The sequence below is a fragment of the Cornus florida genome, unplaced genomic scaffold (genome assembly GCF_030987335.1).
Source record: "Cornus florida cultivar Cherokee Brave unplaced genomic scaffold, ASM3098733v1 CherokeeBrave_3.0.0_Hap2_Chr10, whole genome shotgun sequence".
NCBI classification, from domain to species: Eukaryota; Viridiplantae; Streptophyta; class Magnoliopsida; order Cornales; family Cornaceae; genus Cornus; species Cornus florida.
Window position 1 is genome coordinate 76,562,274 of NW_026775580.1, and position 18,382 is coordinate 76,580,655.

General features: G+C 39.5%; 1 protein-coding gene across 1 annotated transcript; it reads right to left on the bottom strand.

The window, feature by feature from the left end:
• Positions 1–13,118: 13,118 nt before the first annotated feature.
• Positions 13,119–15,498, bottom strand: LOC132276470 (dehydrin DHN1-like). The gene is made up of 2 exons (XM_059777904.1): positions 14,869–15,498; positions 13,119–14,080 (listed from the first exon to the last, which is right to left on the bottom strand). Exons 1-2 carry the CDS (start codon positions 15,328–15,330, stop codon positions 13,373–13,375), a joined length of 1,170 nt encoding a protein of 389 aa, XP_059633887.1. The 5' UTR covers positions 15,331–15,498; the 3' UTR covers positions 13,119–13,372.
• Positions 15,499–18,382: the final 2,884 nt, after the last annotated feature.

Below are 18,382 nucleotides of genomic sequence, written 5' to 3' on the forward strand. Positions count from 1 at the left end.
TTATTGAATGGTGAGGGAAACAAATGAATGAACCTCCCCATGGAGGTCAAGGTGGAGGGGGTGGATCAACATTTTTATAAATGTTCTTATATATGGATTGGTCAGATAATTTGAAATTGTTGAAAGGGTTTTTTTTTTTTTTTGTTTAACAACTTTATGTTGCCAATATATATATATATATATATATATATATATATATATATTTATTTATTTATTTATTTATTTGTTTAAAAAATAATAGTTGTCTAAGGGCAAAATAATTATTTCAGTAGTAGAACAGCTTTAATAAATGTTTTGCCAAATAGACATAAAAAACTCTTCTGCCATTAAAAACTTTTCTAAAATATTCCCAAACACTAACACATAAATCAAATGGAAGTGATAACTTTTGTTTCTCTTTTTTTTTTTTTTTTTTTTGCGTAAAAGTAAAAGTAAAAGTTATGCCAAACGAGCCCTTAATTTAACTCGTTGTGGACTTGGATGTACTTTTGATGTTTATAGACTTTAATGTATGTATTAGGGTTTCAACTCCTATGTTGCACTTCATTTCTTTAGCAATTGTAATCAAACGAGCCACTTATGTATCATGTATGTATAGGTGATGTCATGGCAATGTAATGTATCATATTGAGGCCATAAGGCCACCTCTATTTAATGTGTGTTGTTTTCATCTTGTTTTACACACATCATTGGGATTTATCATTTTCATGCCTTATAGCATGTATATAGTATGTTTGTGATGAGTTTTAAACTTAGTTTGTGGCCGTAGTTGAAGCCTAGAAGGTCCCTAAAGTCTTAGGTACTTAGAATAGGCATTTTGGGGGCATTCTAGTACCCTTCGAGTGCTCCTTGGACAGGGGACGAGCGCTCTACTTTTGGGCAGTGCGCTAAGGCATAATAACGAGCGCTCATAGCCTAATGGACGAGCGTTCGTATCCCTTTGACTCCACTTCTGCTCTATTGCTCTGACTTCAAACAGTGATATCTCATTCGTTTTAACTCCTAATTGGGTCGATCTTGTGTCTAAATGGACTGCATCGAAACGATATTTCCAATGGTTTAAGTCTCAATCCAAGACTCCAAACATAGATAGAGTCATGCCCATTTTATTGAAGATTAGTCATGTTTTTAATATGTTAAAAAGTGCTGGTTTGTTTCTAAACCTTCCCTTTTGGGATTAGAACTCCATGGGAGGTTCCCTTCTGTTTTGTATGACCTATGAAGACCTATTGGGTACTTCATTTTGGCCAGTTTTGCCATGGTCATGTCATTTGACCATTTTACCCTTGTGACCTTTGGACTTCCAAGTTAAATTTTAAGTATGGTATTGGGTCTTATTCATTCAAGTGTCATCATAGCAAATCATTTTGGCAATACTGTGGCTTCTGAGGCATCACATAATGTAGAATGACGGTTTTACCCCTAGTTGACCTCGAGTCCGGGTAAGGACTCGTGTGACGATTTGAACCCCCGAGTTCGGGTCGTTACACCCTCCATAACCCATAAACACATGTTGTAAAACATAACTTGCACAATCAATTTGCACAATCCTTTGAGTTGTCCTTCCAATGGTGAGATGACCAAACTATTAGATCATTCCAGCTAGAGGGCAAAATATGAAATCCGCACTTTATCTGAATGTATCTCCAAATTGGTTTAGAGAATTCACAATCACTAAACATATGGGAGTATGATTTTTCCGAGGACCTACAAAATGAGTAGAGATTTGGGGCCAATGATAATGAATGGAGTTACATCCATGGACCTGAAGTCTTTCATGAAGGGCAAGCCAAAGAATGAAATTGTGACTTGGAATGCATGGCTTGAACCAAACAAGGTGAGCCCAACCCACAATAACAGAAGGAGGTGAGATGGCTCTTAGAGTTTTAGCTAAGGAAAATGTGCCATTTGTAGCAAACTTTTATGACACCATTAATTCCCCCTTAAGAAATGAGATTGGGGGCAATGTCGGGGTGTTTCTGAACTATATTCCTGGTAAGGGAGGATGGAAATGACCACGTTCTTTAAATGAGCCAACAGAGAGACAAATTGTTAAGTTTTTTCCAAATAGTGTAACAGTTTTTTTTTTTGGGTTTAAAAGGAGTAATCAGATTAGAAACAATGGAATTATCCTAAATATACAGAGAAGAAAACAACCATCCATGATAATGACCAATAGTTCAGGGGTTTAAAGAGGAGTCGTAAACTCATATCTTGTGTTTTGACACTCTTACAAGGTGCAAATGAATGCACATACCACCTATAATTCCAAAGAGTGGTAGTTGGATGGTTTCCGTTTCCAAACAAAGAAAAAAACCTTCCATCCATGATCCAACACATAATTTAAGAAATTAATTAAAAACAACCAAATCAGTAGAGATCGCAATTCATGTTAGCATAAAGGTATTTTAGTGAAGAGGTACCAACCCATAAATAATAGTGTCAGAAATCATTCCGACCTACTAATTAATCAGATAATAATAGGCATTAAACTGTTTAATGATATGTGGAGGGAAAAATTTCCCTCCATTAAGAATGAGACACGTCACCACTATACAAATCTGCATTTTGGAGATCTCAGAAGCCCATCCAGATCAAGCCTAAGTTACGTTGTGCTTTAACCCATTATCATTTATATTGGGCCTCCGAAGCCAGACAAAAGTACCGATTAGCCCAACATCACCGCTGTTGGAGTTTTGATCCATTAGTCAAGTCACTTACACCAAATCGCATCCGGCCCAAGTATAACTAAATATGGCTCAGTCCTATTTAACAAAGGAGTCAACTCGGATGGAAAGTTTTTATACAAAGCAAATTCTACATAGGAAATACCATACAATAGAAAGAACTCTATTTGTAAAGAACGTCATGTATGGGAAGAATTGGAAGACAAGTAACGCGAGTCCTACCTTAATTATACCAATTTTTATGTATAAATAGAGGTCTAAACCTCCAATAAAGGGATCAAGCAATTCTACGCTTCTCTATATACTGTTCTTGTTTATTTTTATTGTTTGTTGAGTGAGTTGCTTTATTTCTCTTAATCATTATTGGTTAGGCGAAATTTTGCAACTACACTTTGGCGCCGTCTGTGGGAATCGTGTGCAAATATATTCCCACTCTTGTTTCACAGGTGAATCCTGCAACTACCATCCAGAATGTCGAATGAAGGATCTTCAACGGATCAACAGACGGAGTTGATGCAGAAGATGCGTGAAGAGTTTCTACACCAGTTTGACATACTTTGTCAGGCAAACGAAGTAAGCGTGGCTCAGATCGCCTTGCTTCAACAGCAAAATAACACTCTGCAAACGGCGATGGCTCAGTTGGCACCACCGCCACCAATGGGTGACACAGCAGCAACCCCTAATCAGAAAATTCCTCCGATTACCGGACTTCCGCCTAATGGGGCTCCACCTAATGGGGCACGACCCAATGAGGCTCAGCCGAATGAGGTTCAGCAACAACGGAGGGCAAGATCCGAGGCTGCGGTTTCAGATAACGTCCCTCGTCGCACACAGGATGAGCAAGTTGAATCCAGCCATAAGCTCACGGTGTGGTCCAATGGAATCCCAGATGGTGCAGGTGTTCAGGATGCTATTGATGAGAAAAGACTCCTGAAGATTCAGAAACCTGCTGAGATGGCTAGAGAACACAAAAATTCCTTGGTCAAAACTCCTTTCACTGACGATGTGTATCTGGTTGAGAGGCCCAAGAAATTTACCATGCCTTCTTTCACCTAGTTTGATGGAACGGGGGATCCTTCTCGGTACCTAGATCATTACGCTCAAAAGATGGCTTTGGATGATCGTAATGACCCTTGGATGTGCAGAGTTTTTCCTACCAGTTTGACAGGAGCAGTACTAGAGTGGTTCAGGAATAGACCGCATAAGTCCATCCCGGATTACGTAACTCTATACACCATGTTCCTGGCATAGTATTGCAGAAATAAGAAGCAAAAGAAGAGCATTGCCAGCCTCTTCACCGTAAGGCAAAAGAGGGGGGAAACATTGCAGGATTTCTTATCAAGATTCAACATGGAAGCCTCAGAAATAGCGGATTGTCATCCCGCAACTGCTATAGAGACATTTAAACTTGCGATGATTCAGGGGACGAAGTTCCACACTTCCTTAGTCAAGTATTCTCCTCCCGACATGCAGACTCTCAATGCCAGGGCCAAGATCAACATTCGGCTCGAGGAAAATATAGCTCACCGAGCGCAGCACGCCACTCTCGTGACGGTGGAGAACAAGCCTCGAGAAAGAATTCCAACTCCAAAGATTCAGAAAAGCCAACGTTCCTCAACGCCAATCACCTAGGCACCTGAAAAGAGGCAAAGGGTAGAGAGAGGATTTACACCTCTCCGAACTACCTTGGCTCGGCTCTTCCAAGATAATAAGATGAAGTTCACAACTCCGCAGCCAATAAAGCAACCCCTGGAGCAAAGGGGCAAAAGCAAGCATTGCGCTTATCATCAAGATTATGGGAATTCAACCAATGATTGCAGATCCCTCAGGTGACAGGTGGAGAATATGATCGCCAGAGGTGAGTTGGCGGATTACCTCATGACAAAAGAGTATACAAAGCCCCGCGAGGTCTATCCCCGCAAGGTGGAAGGTACGCAAGTAAATGTCATTCATTTAATACATGGTAGGTCTGAAGATGATCAAGAGTCCGAGGGGGTATACAGATCCAGACTGAGGGCAACCCACAAGCTCAGGAAGATATCCTCGGTCAATGTTATCGCTTCGGGTAGCATCAGTATTGGATTCGGAGATGGCGACCTATCCAAAGTTCAACTCCCCCACGAGGATCCATTGGTCTTCAGTCTTTTAGTGGCCAATTGTATGATCAGGAGGGTTTTGATAGATCCAGGAAGTAGTACCAACATAATCACAAAGACGGTCTTTGAGCAGCTAGAGATCCCGTCATCATCTATTCGACCTACATCCAGCCCGTTGATGGGATTCGATGGCACAAGAGTAGATCCCAGTGGTGAAGAGGACTCTGAAGGAGAATTTTGTTTTAACAGAGATCCATCCTTCTTATAATCTCATCATGGGAAGAGGCTGATGAGAGGAGTTCCGTCCACCCTTCACCAGGTGATGCGGTGCTTATCTCCGGATGGGAAAGAAGTGATTAATCTATGGGGCGATCAAGTCGCAGTGAAGGAATGCAATATGTTGACACAGGCTGAAGCAAAGAAGGTGTCTACTCAGCAGCAACCAGGTGTGGCTTCCAAAACTATACCCAAATAGCAATTACAGAGCCTTCTGCCCAAGTATCTTAAGGTAGAGGAGGAAGAGGAAATTGCGAAGCCCACCAAGGAGACCCTTGAAGCCGTGGAAGTTATCCTCGGCGACCCTCAGAAGGTTACTTATTTAGGCTCTTCCTCCACGTCCGAAGAAAATGAGGCGTTAATTGATGTTATCCGGAGCAATGCAGATGCTTTTGCGTGGAATCACTCGGACATGGTAGGGATTGATCCCTTAGTTTCCTACCATAGTCTGAAGGTGGATCCAGAGTTCAAACCGGTTAAGCAGAGACACTGAAGTTTTGCCCCCGAACGCAATCACATTATAGTTGAAGAAGTGAACAAGTTGTTGCAAGCAGGTTTCATTCGAGAAGTGCAATATCCACAGTGGCTGTCAAATGTGGTGGTCGTACAAAAGAAGAATGGAAAGTGGAGGGTTTGTGTAGACTATACCAACCTTAACAAAGCCTGCCCTAAAGATAGCTTCCCTCTGCCCAAGATAGATCAGATGGTTGATGCTACCACTGGCTACGAGAGGCTGACATTCTTTGATGCATACTCGGGATACAATCAAATTCCTATGAACCCCAAAGATGAAGAAAAAACGGCTTTCATTACAGAAAAGGGGACTTATTGTTATAGGGTCATGCCCTTTGAACTGAAGAATGCTGGAGCTACTTATCAACGTCTTGTCAATAAGATATTTGATAATCTGTTGGGAAAGACAGTTGAAGCATATATAGATGACATGGTGGTTAAAAGTGTGAAGAAGGAAGATCATCCGAAACATCTACAGGAAGTTTTCAATACCTTGAAGAAGTGAACATGAAGCTGAATCCATCCAAGTGCTCCTTTGCGGTATCATCAGGTTAGTTCCTCGGCCACATAGTGAATAAAAGAGGGATAGAGGTAAGTCCGGCTCAGGCTAAGGCCCTCATTCAGAATTAAGAACCAAAAAATTGCAGAGAGGTGCAGGTTCTTACTGGTCGGATCTCAGCCCTCAGCCGGTTTATATCCCGATTGTCAGATAAGTGCAAAACATTCTTCGATGCTATACGATCTAAGAATAAAGATATATGGGGACCTCAGCAGCAGGAGGCCCTCAATCAGTTGAAAGGTTACATGGCCAAACCACCAATTATATTCGCTCCAAAACCCGGAGAGGTTCTTATTATGTATTTGGCAGTTTCTAATATAGCGACAAGTGCAACATTGATTAGAAAGGAAGGAAAGAGGCAATATCTAGTCTTCTACACAAGTAAGACAATGACGGATGCGGAGACACGATATAGTAAAGCAGAGAAAATCATCTTAGCCTTGGTCTATGCCAAGAAGAAGCTTTGGCATTATTTTGAATCTCACAGCATTGTGGTACTCACCAACTATCCTATACGGGGTATACTCTCTAAGCCTGATCTATCTGGGAGAATTACCAAATGGGCTATCGAGCTTAGTTTCTTCGACATAACTTATGAGCCAAATGTGTTACACAAGGGACAAGCTGTAGCAGACTTTCTTCTCGAATATGAAGACACTCCCGAAAAGCCGGTACACCCTGAACCACAGTGGGAGCTTCGGGTCGATGGCTCCTCGAATCAAACAAATGCAGGGGTAGGGGTTGTAATGTCAACACCCGAAGGCACCAAGTTGCAACAATTTATTTGTTTGAAGTTCCCGGCTACGAACAATGAGGCCGAGTACAAGGCGTTACTTGCTGGTCTTCGATTGGCCAGCAGCTTCCAAGTACATTGTTTAAAGGTTTTTAGTGACTCACAACTTGTTGTAAATCAAGTGACAGGTCAATACCATCCCAAAAAGGAAAGAATGAAAGTATATAAAGAAGCTGTAGAGAACGCTGCACGGGGATTCGATCAAATCAAATTCTGTCAGGTACCTCGTGTTGAGAATGCCGAAACAGATCAATTGGCCACAACAGCGTCATCCTCAAATGAAGATCTGACTCGGATTGTGCCGATTGACGTCCTGGATGAGCCCAGCATTAATCCTCAGCAGGAAGTAATGGTGACTCCAGTTGTTCCTCGAGAACCATGCTGGATTAATCTATTGGAAGCCTACCTCAAACATGGAATTCTTCCAAACCAAAAGTCCGAAGCACGGAAGCTCTGACTCACCGCAACTAAATATGCCATCATTAACAATCAGTTATACCGAAAGTCATTTTAGGTCCTTACCTGAAATGTTTAAAGCCTACTGAGGCTCTTGTGGTGTTGAAATAAATCTATGATGGAGATTGTGGCAACCATTCTGGGGGTAGATCCCTTGCATATAAAATTCTAACTCAGGGCTACTTCTGGCTGTACTTGGCCCGGAATGCAGAAGAGTATACTCGGAGGTGTGACAAATGTCAACGCCACGGTCCCATGAAGTATCAATCTGCCAAAGATTTGCATACAATGGCAAATCCATGGCCATTCGCACAATGGGGGATTGATATGGTGGGCCCTTTACCCAAGACTGTGGAACAAAAGGAGTACGTGCTACTGGTTACAGATTATTTTACTAAATGGGTAGAAGCCGAGGCTTACTCAAGTGTGACCCATGAGCAGGTAAAAAGTTTCCTTTGGAACAACATCATTTGCCGGTTTGGGGTCCCAAAAGTCATTATGATGGACAATGGTAAGAACCTCGACAATAGAAGTACAAGAAAATTCTTCGCTGAGCATGGAATTGTACAAAAGCTAGCTGCAGTCAGTCATCCACAAGGGAATGGACAGGCTGAAATAACTAATCGAACCATTTTCAGTTGTTTAAAGAAGAAGCTGGAGAAACTCAAAACGAAATGGTACGAGAATCTCCCTCAGGTGTTTTGGGCATACCGAACCACACCATGGCGGCCCACAGGGGAGAATCCCTTTGCCATGGCTTATGGATCCGAAGCAGTGATTCCAACCGAAGCGGCGGTTCCAACCCTTCAGACATCCTTGTTGCTTGAAGGAAACAATAGTCAGCAGCTCGAACATAGTCTCGATCTCCTGGATGAAAAAAGGGATGCTGCAGCAATTAGGCTTGCTTCATATCAGCAGCAGCTGCGCAACAATTATAACAAACGTGTCAGATTCTGGAGCTTTGCGGTAAGCGATTGGGTTCTGAAGCAAGAGACAACTCATGTAAAGAAACTGGAACCTAATTGGACCGGACCCTACAGGATTACCGAAGTAGTGGGGAAAGGAGCATATCGTTTGGCCGAAGCTGATGGACATCCCATTGCGCGTCCTTGGAATGTAATACATCTTAAAAGGTATTTCCATTAGATAAGTTTGTCAATTTTATTAAGAATTCTTCACAAATAAGGCTACGTAAGCCCACAGTCAGCCAAGCTTTTCTTTATTTTACTTCTATTTGTTTCTTTCCATAAAAATGGGGGCCATACCACCATTCTATGATTATGCAATTTTGCGTCGCATTATGCATTAGCAATTTTTATGCAAAGAAATTTTCATACTACATTATGATTATGCAATTTTATGCTTTTATGCAAAGCAATGTTGGAAGTAAGTTATTAAAAAGCATGCGTTTTGACCTATGGTTAAAACTCTCTATCCCACATCGGATAAAAATAGAAAGGAAATGTGGTTAATATATGCGTAGTCCATTACGTATTGTTGCCAAGAAGGGAGTATTAATGGAGGAGAGTCTCCAAAGTAAACAAATAGGAAACTTCTCAGCCATTGTTACTCGCTTTCTTGGCCTCCTATCATTTTTGAGTCCTCGGCAAGTTGTTTGAAAAAAAAAAAAAAAAAAACAAACAAACAAACAACGAAGAGAAGAATATATATATATGCAAACTTCTCTTCAGGCTCAGCGCCAGGGAGTAATTCATTCGCCTCGGATCCTAAGTGTCCAGCTCAGCTCAACCTCCCTCAGGCTCAGCGCCGGGGAGTAAGTCATTCGCCTCGGATAAGTGTTCGGCTCAGCAAAACCTCGCCTCGGACCCTAAGTGTTCGGCTCGGCCCAACCTCCCTCGAGCTCAACGCCGGGGAGTAAGTCATTCGCCTCGGACCCTAAGTGTCCGGCTCGGCAAAACCTTACCTTGGACCCTAAGTGTCCGGCTTAGCAAAACCTCCTTCAGGCTCAGCGCCGGGGAGTAATTCATTCGCCCCAGATCCTAAGTGTTCAGCTCGGCAAAACCTCGCCTCGGACACTAAGTGTCCGGCTCGGCACAACCTCCCTCAAGCTCAGCACCGGGGAGTCCCTCAGGCTCAGCGCCAGGGAGTAATTCATTTGCCTTGGACACTAAGTGTCCGGCTCGGAAAACTCCCTCAAGCTCAGCGCCGGGGAGTCCCTCAGGCTCAGCGCCAGGGAGTAATTCATTCGCCTTGGACACTAAGTGTCCGGCTCGGAAAACTTCTTATTTATTTTGCTTCGGACTAAAACAAATAAGGAACCTTCAGGCAGGGTACTTTCCTTGAAAAAAAAAAAAAACAAATCTCTCATCCAACAGAGTGTGTGCAATATCAGAAGCATACAGGCATACTCAGTCGAAACAGAATAAAAGTAACACAGCTTAAGAAGCAAGGTTATATCATTCAAATTTATCATTCTCAATATTGTTTCATTACAAAAGAAAAAAGGGAAAAAAAGTTGCTCGATCCTACGTCCTCTTCGGATCAAACGGGGCAAATTCGAAAGCGTCTACCACAGCTGGACTTACAGGTGGAGGAATTGAAGGACCAGGAGTTACAGGAGTTGATGAGCTTGGAGGATCTTCCGAGTGAGCATCGTTGTAAGGGAAGGACACCCCTATATTCACATCAAAGGCATCAGGATCCATCGTTTTGGGGCCTGAGCCTTGATTGAAGCCGGACCGATAAGCTTTTGCACTTGACAAGCGCACCAGACTGGAGTAACGACCTTGCATCTGCCTCCCGGCAATGATGCAGGTGCTAAGGGCATCATTCAAATGCTGGACTTCAGCCTCCAGCGACTCAACTTTTGCATCAGAAACAGCCAGACGCTTCTTATAAACATCCCGAGCCTCATATGCAATTTGTGCATTGGCAATGGCATGGGATGCCTTCTTCTCAGAATTGCTGAGGTCTTTCTCCAGATTCTTAAGAGAGAGAGACTGAGCCTCAGCAGTGGCACAGAGGGCCATAGTATGATACAAGCTCTGCATCATGAGACAATAACAATGTAAGAAAATTTGTAAGACAATTATGATAATGAAAATAAAGGAAGGAGCAAACCTCTATGGCTCGAACAGGGGTAGATGGGAGTAGCTGTTCCAACCCCATTCTGCTAATAATTTCTTCATCCTTGGGGAGCCACATTCCCCGAGCGACGGCCAGTGCTGCAGATGGGTCAGTGATCATAGAATCACCAACATGGAGGATGGACTTGTCAGCCCTCGAGAAAGAAGGAGTCCAAGGTGCCCCAGCCTCAGCAAGGACGTAAGCACTGACCTCATCCTCAGGGTTAATCTCTTTAGCTTTCTTCCATTTGCTTTTTGGGTTGGAAGCACCCTTGGGTTTCGTGGTTGAAGAAGGGTTCAGCCTTGCCTTTTTGTTCAAAGGGACTTAGTCAATCTCCTTCTCCTGCTCGTTTGTACGCAATATAGTCAACGGGGTACTCTCTGCAACTTTCCTCTTCAAGGCTTTAGCCCTCTGTTTTTCTTCCTCAGTCATGGGGAAGTTGTCAAATGATGGAAGTGAGAGGTCCATGAGATCAGCGATTACAGCTCTGGAAGCAACTGCTTTTAGACTTGCAGAAGTGAGTAAGTTCTCAACTGAAGGAGGGTCGCTCCAAACCTGCCCTTCCAGGAAGGAAAGCCTCTTTTTAGCAGCCGAAGAAGGAAATGTCGCTGAAAAAACACCAAGAAACTCGTAAATATATCAAAAGAATAAGACTCGACATGGGAAATAGCCAGAACAAACTTCATGAAGAAAGGGGGGATGTTCTATACCTAACTTCCTGAACTTGCGAGGGATTGGGAGTTTGCTCGATTGGGGCACGGCCCATCTCCCTTTAACGATTATCATCATCTCTTTCCACTTCTTCTCAGAAGTAGGGAGGTCTGTACATATCCTTTGGTGCCAGGGGGAATGAAAAAGAAACGACCAAGTTCGGTCCCATGCTTAGAAATGGAATAAGTAATCAGCAAGTCAACCAGAGTCAGGTCAAGACTCTCCTGCCATCGGCAAATAAGGAGTGCCGAGATTACTCGAAGGAAGTTAGGGTTTACTTGTAGGGGTGCAATCCCCAATTTGTTGAAGACTACGTGATAGAAAGGATGAAGGGGGAACCTAAGAGCGTTAAGATGCCCAACAGAGAGGTCCAACTCGTCTTCTCCGACACCCTCGCCGGAGCAAAAATCAGTGCCTTTGGGGTATTCTGCAATTTCTACCCCCTCGGGAATCTCGAATTCCTCCATTACGGATTCAATGGAGAACGGGATATGACGAATAGATAAAATTGCATTCCTTTCTTCTTTAGTGAAGATATTGTCTGACCTAAAGGTGGATGTTTCAGCCTGGATCGTGGAAGCATCTGGTTGATTAACCGAGTCATTTACAGGTTTAGGGAAGTTCGAAACCCTAGAAGGGGGAACCCTAATGAGATTAGGGAAAGACGAGGGTTTGGACTCAGAATCTACGATCTCTATACGCTCAGGAGTAGTCGAAGTACTCATAATGTAAGATTGGAAGAAGGGAAAGAAGAACTAACCTGGAGATATGAAGAGTATGAAGAACGCAGTAGACAGAACGAGAGCACATTGAGAACAAAAGCGAGTCTTGAAAAAGCCCTTGAGTCAGAATAACAATAGACGCGAATGGAAACGCCTCGTGCAAGAATGGCAACTACACGACTTCAATTTCCCTTTAATTAGGAGCCGTAACCTAATTAAAGTGGAATTGGGGGCAAAGTGTGGAGGAAAAAATTTCCTTCCAATGAGAATGAGACATGCCACCACTATACAAATCTGCATTTTGGAGATCTCAGAAGCCCATCTAGATCAAGCCCAAGTTACGTTTTGCTTTAACCCATTATCATTTATGTTGGGCCTCCGAAACTAAACAAAAGCATCGATCAGCCCAACATCACCACTGTTGGAGTTTTGATCCATTAATCAAGTCACTTACACCAAATCGCATCCGGCCCAAGTATAACTAAAGATGGCTCAGTCCTATTTAACAAAGGAGTCAATTCGGATGGAATTCGGATGGTAAGTTTTTATACAAAGCAAATTCTACACAGGACATACCATACAATAAAAAAAACTCTATTTGTAAAGAAAGTCATGTATGGGAAGAATTGGAGGACAAGTAACGAGTGCTAACTTAATTCTACCAATTTTTATGTATAAATAGTCAAACAATTTTACGCTTCTATATATTGTTCTTATTTATTTTTATTATTTGTTGAGTAAGTTATTTTATTTCTCTTAAAGCTAAATTTTGCAAATACACGGTATATTTACCAAAACCAAACCTTTGAAATCAGTGAGGCATAATCATCAGCTTAATTATATAGGAGTATCCCTTTAACAGAGACGTCCCTTTCACTATATGGTTCCATCAGCGATCTATATAACACTATATATCACAGTTTAATAATATGCACAATAGGCTGCACCACTAAATAGTATATCTGTCATTTTATACTTTAGAATGACTAGTTTCTTGATTCAGAGCATCAGACAATTTAAACGACGACTAGCAGATAGATAGGTAGCTTTGCTTGCTTTGCCACAAAGTGGCTTTGCTTAGTGGAGAGGAGGACCAAAGAAGCATATTATTGGTTACATGCACCTTCCTTAGAGTCAAGACAGGCCAAGAGCTACAAACTATTTTAAAGCAAAAGAGTCCCACTTTACCTTCTTTTCACAATATCCATACACTGAATATACAAAATCAAAGTAAACAGTCCATTAATTATTGTGCAACTCAAAAATAAAACCAGGGACATGGGACAAGGTATGTAACTCTCCAGCCCTAAACAAACTTATATATAAGCACATAAAAGTACTTACATATATACAAAATGTAATAATAATAATAATAAAAAAAAAAAAACACAAACCAAACAAGATCATATAATTACTTAAACCACACACAGCACAATCATGACTGTAAAATTCAAAACAAAGTTTTGGTCTTCTTAATAGGCAGTACTCCCCTTCTCCTTTTCCTTTTCCCTCTTCTCTTCCTCAGTCTTGGGGTGGTATCCAGGAATCTTCCCTTTGATCTTCTCGAGAATGCCCTTCTTCTCGGGGCTGTAGGGCGGCTCGGTTGTGGAATACTCCGCCGGTGGTGCAGGGGCACCGGCGAACTCCTCGGCCTTCTTGTGATGTCCAGGAATTTTGTCCTTGATCTTCTCAAGGAGGCCCTTCTTTTCCTCTGGCTGAGTTGACTCAGGAAGGTCCTCATACTTGGGGACAGGTGTGTCCTCTTGCTTCACTATAGGGGCATATGAGTCCTCGTGGCGTTTCTTTTCTTGCTTTACTATAGGGGGGGCATAGGAGTCAGGGGCATACGAGGAGTCGTGGCGTTCCTCTTCTTGCTTCACGATAGGGGGGGCATAGGAGTCAGGGGCATACGAGGAGTCGTGGCGTTTCTCTTCTTGCTTCACTATAGGGGCATACGAGTCAGGGGCATATGAGTCCTCATGGCGTTTCTCTTCTTTCTTCACTATAGGGGCATATGAGTCCTCGTGGTGTTTCTCTTCCTGCTTCACTATAGGGACATACGAGCCCTCCTGGAATTTCTCTTCTTCCTTCTCTCCTGATAGCTTGTGTGATATCTTCTCCTTCAGTCCCTTCTTCTTTTTCTTCTTCTCTCCTCCTTCCTCTACTTCCTCATCGCTTGACTGCATATTTTTTTTAAAAATTAAAATAAAATAATGGTGAGCTTATCAATTATATTGATTAATTATTATTATAAGGACATGCATAGAAGGAGATGTGCTGGTGTTTGAAATTACTACTTTACCCTTTTGGATGGTAAGGTACTTTCATACTACCTGCCTGATGCAAATGCCTCACCATATATAAGATGACATTTAACTAACTTATTTAATTATTTATTCTAGTCAGAAGTTATGATCCAAAGATGTAGATAATGGAATTAAATTGTATTTCACTATCATTGAATTGCAACTTCATGTACCTATCATCTATTCAATTCATTAATTTGAATACCAACCTCTTGAAGAGGATCTAAACCATCTTAATCAAGATCATATATATACATAAAGACATGCACAAAATATAGATCTATATAGACTAAATATGACTATATTTACATAGAAAACAACTAACAATAAATCAAATATCTTTGTAGTATTAAAAGAATAATAGTCTTCTCAAATAACTATATATATATTTTTTTTGGGTAAGGATCAATTATCATTATTGTCAAATGTCTTTATAGTCCTTCTCAAAATATCTTTATAGTCACACATATATAGTTGTATACGCCTAAAGACCTGTATATGACCCGATCTATTCATGTTGATGACCTGAATATATATATATATATATGCCAATTTATGTACTATATAAATTAAAGGTGAATGAAAAACAAATAAAAAGCAACGTACATGTATACATATCACTGTGTTGAATTATATTAAATGATGATAAAATAAAAGCTTACCGATGAGCTAGAGGTGCTGCCAGACCGGTGGAGTTTCTCTAAGAGACTATGCTTCTTTTCTTCCTGCTTGTGCTCCTCTCCAATCTTAGGCTCTGGTTCAGTCACGTCTACCTTCTCCTCGAGCTCGGTCATTAAGAGACTGTGCTTCTTTTCTTCCTCCTTGTGCTCCTCTTCAAACTGAGACTCTGGTTCAGACACGTGTACCTTCTTGAACTCGGTCTCTAAGTCACTGTGCTTCTTTTCTTCCTCCTTGTGCTCCTCGTCAAACTTAGGCTCTGGTTCAGACACGTGTGCCTTCTTGAACTCGGTCTGTAAGAGACTGTGCTCCGGTTCAGACACCTGTACCTCCTCTTGAGGCTTCTCTTCCTTTTTCATTCCCAAGAAATCAAACCACCCACGTTCCGCGACCGCATCGGGCTTCACGGGGATCTCGCTCTCATGGCTCTTGTGTTCCTCAGCCATATCGATCAAGTTAGCAAACACAGATATAAAACAGATAAAGGAAACAAAAATAAAAAATTAAAGATCAAAATGTAGTGTACTGAATGAATATATGTATATGAATATGAATATAGTTGGCTGACGATCGAAGCTTTGAACAATAGTCGATGAATTGATATTTCAAGAGGGTAGTGGTCTTTTATAGGCCAAATGATCAAATCCAACACGTACCGGACGCGAATAACTAAAATATCAGAAGCCCAAAGGCCTACTCTAACCGACGTGTTAAAGTATCAGACAAAGAGCATCAAATTTTAATACACTCTCGGGTCATATCAGTTTTGTACTACTCGATATTTGCTAAGGACACGTGTCAGCGTTGGTAAGAAGGAGCGAGTATGGGGTTTTATGTAGGCGAGAGATGATGAGAGAAGAAAAAGAAGAAAGTAGAAAAGTGGTGAAGAACACGCTGTCATGATTTGGGTAGGTGATCGAATAGGAACATGACACGTGGGATAAGAACGTGAGAGAGGTGTACTAGTGGGACACAAAATTGTCGGTATTGATGGGATAAATATGGGAAGGTCGGTGGGTAAGCTCGTGTGGGCTCCAACATACGTGTACAGTAATTTAGAAAGAATGAGCGGTTGTGGGCTTCCCAAAGACTTGCCAGTTGGGCCCACCTTAGAGGACAGCTGGTCGGTTTGAAACTTTGACGTTGCCCACAACTTTCGAAAACAGTAGATGAAATTTCATTTTACCGGGTAATAATATAAAGGTAAAGTGAATTTGAGATCCACTTTTGTGTTTGTACAATTTAAGAATGCCAGTGAATAATGTTGCCCCACAGACCTAACGAAGTTGAACGGTAGGAGAAGATATTCAATGTTATCGGTGTGTTGTGTATCGGGATATCACAGTCGGTTATTGTATGTACATCAACGGTCGTGATGTGCACGATGTATGATTACATTGAATATCTTCTTAAATGATAGGATCAATTTATTAATCATAATTAATGCATCAGTGAATTTGAATTTTTTTTTACAGAATACTTAACGTAAATCATTGTATCAAAAACAGATTGGGATTCTCTAAATTAAATATCTTCTAAATTATGTTAAGTTGAATTTACTGTACATTTACGCGTGGCATTTAAATCACATCAACTTTAAATATTAGTGTTTGAATTAAGAAAAATTCACCATACTCTCTCTCTTTTCTTTATTTGTATCTTAAACAAGTCACGATAGTATTTGTTTTTTTTTTTTTTTTTTTTTTTTATCTAAAAAATGTATAATCTTTAAACTTTCTTTAAATTAGTTGACGTAATTTAAGTATATATATTTTAAATGTTACGTGTCAATTTATAATAAATTTAACTTAGTTGACGTGATTTGAGTAAATAGATTTTAAATGTTATGTGTTAATTTATAATGAATTTAATTTAGGATAACTTTAAATTAATTGACGTGATTTAAGTAGATAGATTTTAAATATTGTGGGTTAATTTATAAAATATTTAATTTAAAGGATTCAAGTCCATCAAAAACTTAGAACAAATGAGTGTCCTACAATAATAAATTGATGGGGGCAACAATAATAAAATAATTGTATTTTTTATTTAATGGCATTGTAATACACGGATGTGATATTTTAAAAGCAAATGTATCGTACAGGGAAAAAATTATATTTTTTATTTAATGGCATTGTAATATACGAAAGTAGTAAATGTATAATATAGTAAAAAAATTATATTTTTTATTTAATGGTACTGTGATATACGAAAGTAAATGTATCGTATTACATTATCAATGCACTAAATCATTTGGTGCACCGAGATGTTTTAGGTCACTTTCGATAACACTTTGAATATTTATTCTATTAATTTGTATCCATAAATATAGAGTTAAATAAAATATATTTCTTATGAGATTTCAAAATATCTTGATATCTTTAATATTCTGTAGATCCAATTTTGTTTGGAATCTCATTCATCCTAAAGGAATTCCAATTTAAATGCAAGTTGGCTTGATTGAACATCATTTTCTTTTTCCTTTAAGTTAGGTAAAATAAAATCCACAAAATTTTATCTCACTTGGAGCTTGAACTACACGCATGGTTCTTGTTTTGTTTGGCTAATGGGGGGATATGGATAGATTCTATAATTGACTTCTACTAAAAGGTATGGGTGGAGGCAGAAATTAAATTAAGGGTCACATTTAAAAAAAAATAAATAAAAATAAAAATTAATAACATAACAATAAATATAAATTACTCAAAATAATATATCAATCAAAGAGCCATTTTAAAAAAATAAATATTTAACAAATATTTTTTAAATGAAAGAAAAATGAGAGAAAAAATTGGATTTTGATTAAAAAAGAAATTTGACTTTTTTTTAAAAAAAGAAAATTAAATGAATTTAAAGAGTAACAAAGACAAAAAATACATAATTTAAGAGATAAATTTAGAAAATAAAAATTTGAAGGGGGCATTATATGATTTTTTTTCATATATACATATAAAAATACATAAATTTAGTATATATATTATAAAAAATTATATTTTTGAGGACTTTAATATTTCGACTAAAAACCAACCTAGAAATTTGACATGTTATTATAAAATGTCAACTTAAATAAGTATCATTACTATTTGACGTGTTATTATATATTTGTTTCCGTAAAATACGTCAATTTTTATTTCTTTATCTACCTAGTTTTTCATAACTCAGTTTTCCATAACCGTAACTTCTTTTTCGTTTTCAAATCTTTCATGGTAGTCAAATAGAAGAATTTGATTGGTACAAAATCTAGAACAAAACTGCAATATTTTTCAATTTTTCAATACTTTGCAATTTTTATTTATTTATTTATTTTTTGTTTGGAATCACATAGATCATTAGTTTTAATCATTACATCAATGCACAAATGTTTATCTAATTATATATAGGAGATACAATCTTAAATATCTATGTATTAGAGATCGAGATGCAATGTGATATATATATATAACACATGTACAATTTGATATAGATTGAAACTTTAATAGCCAACAAATATATTATATT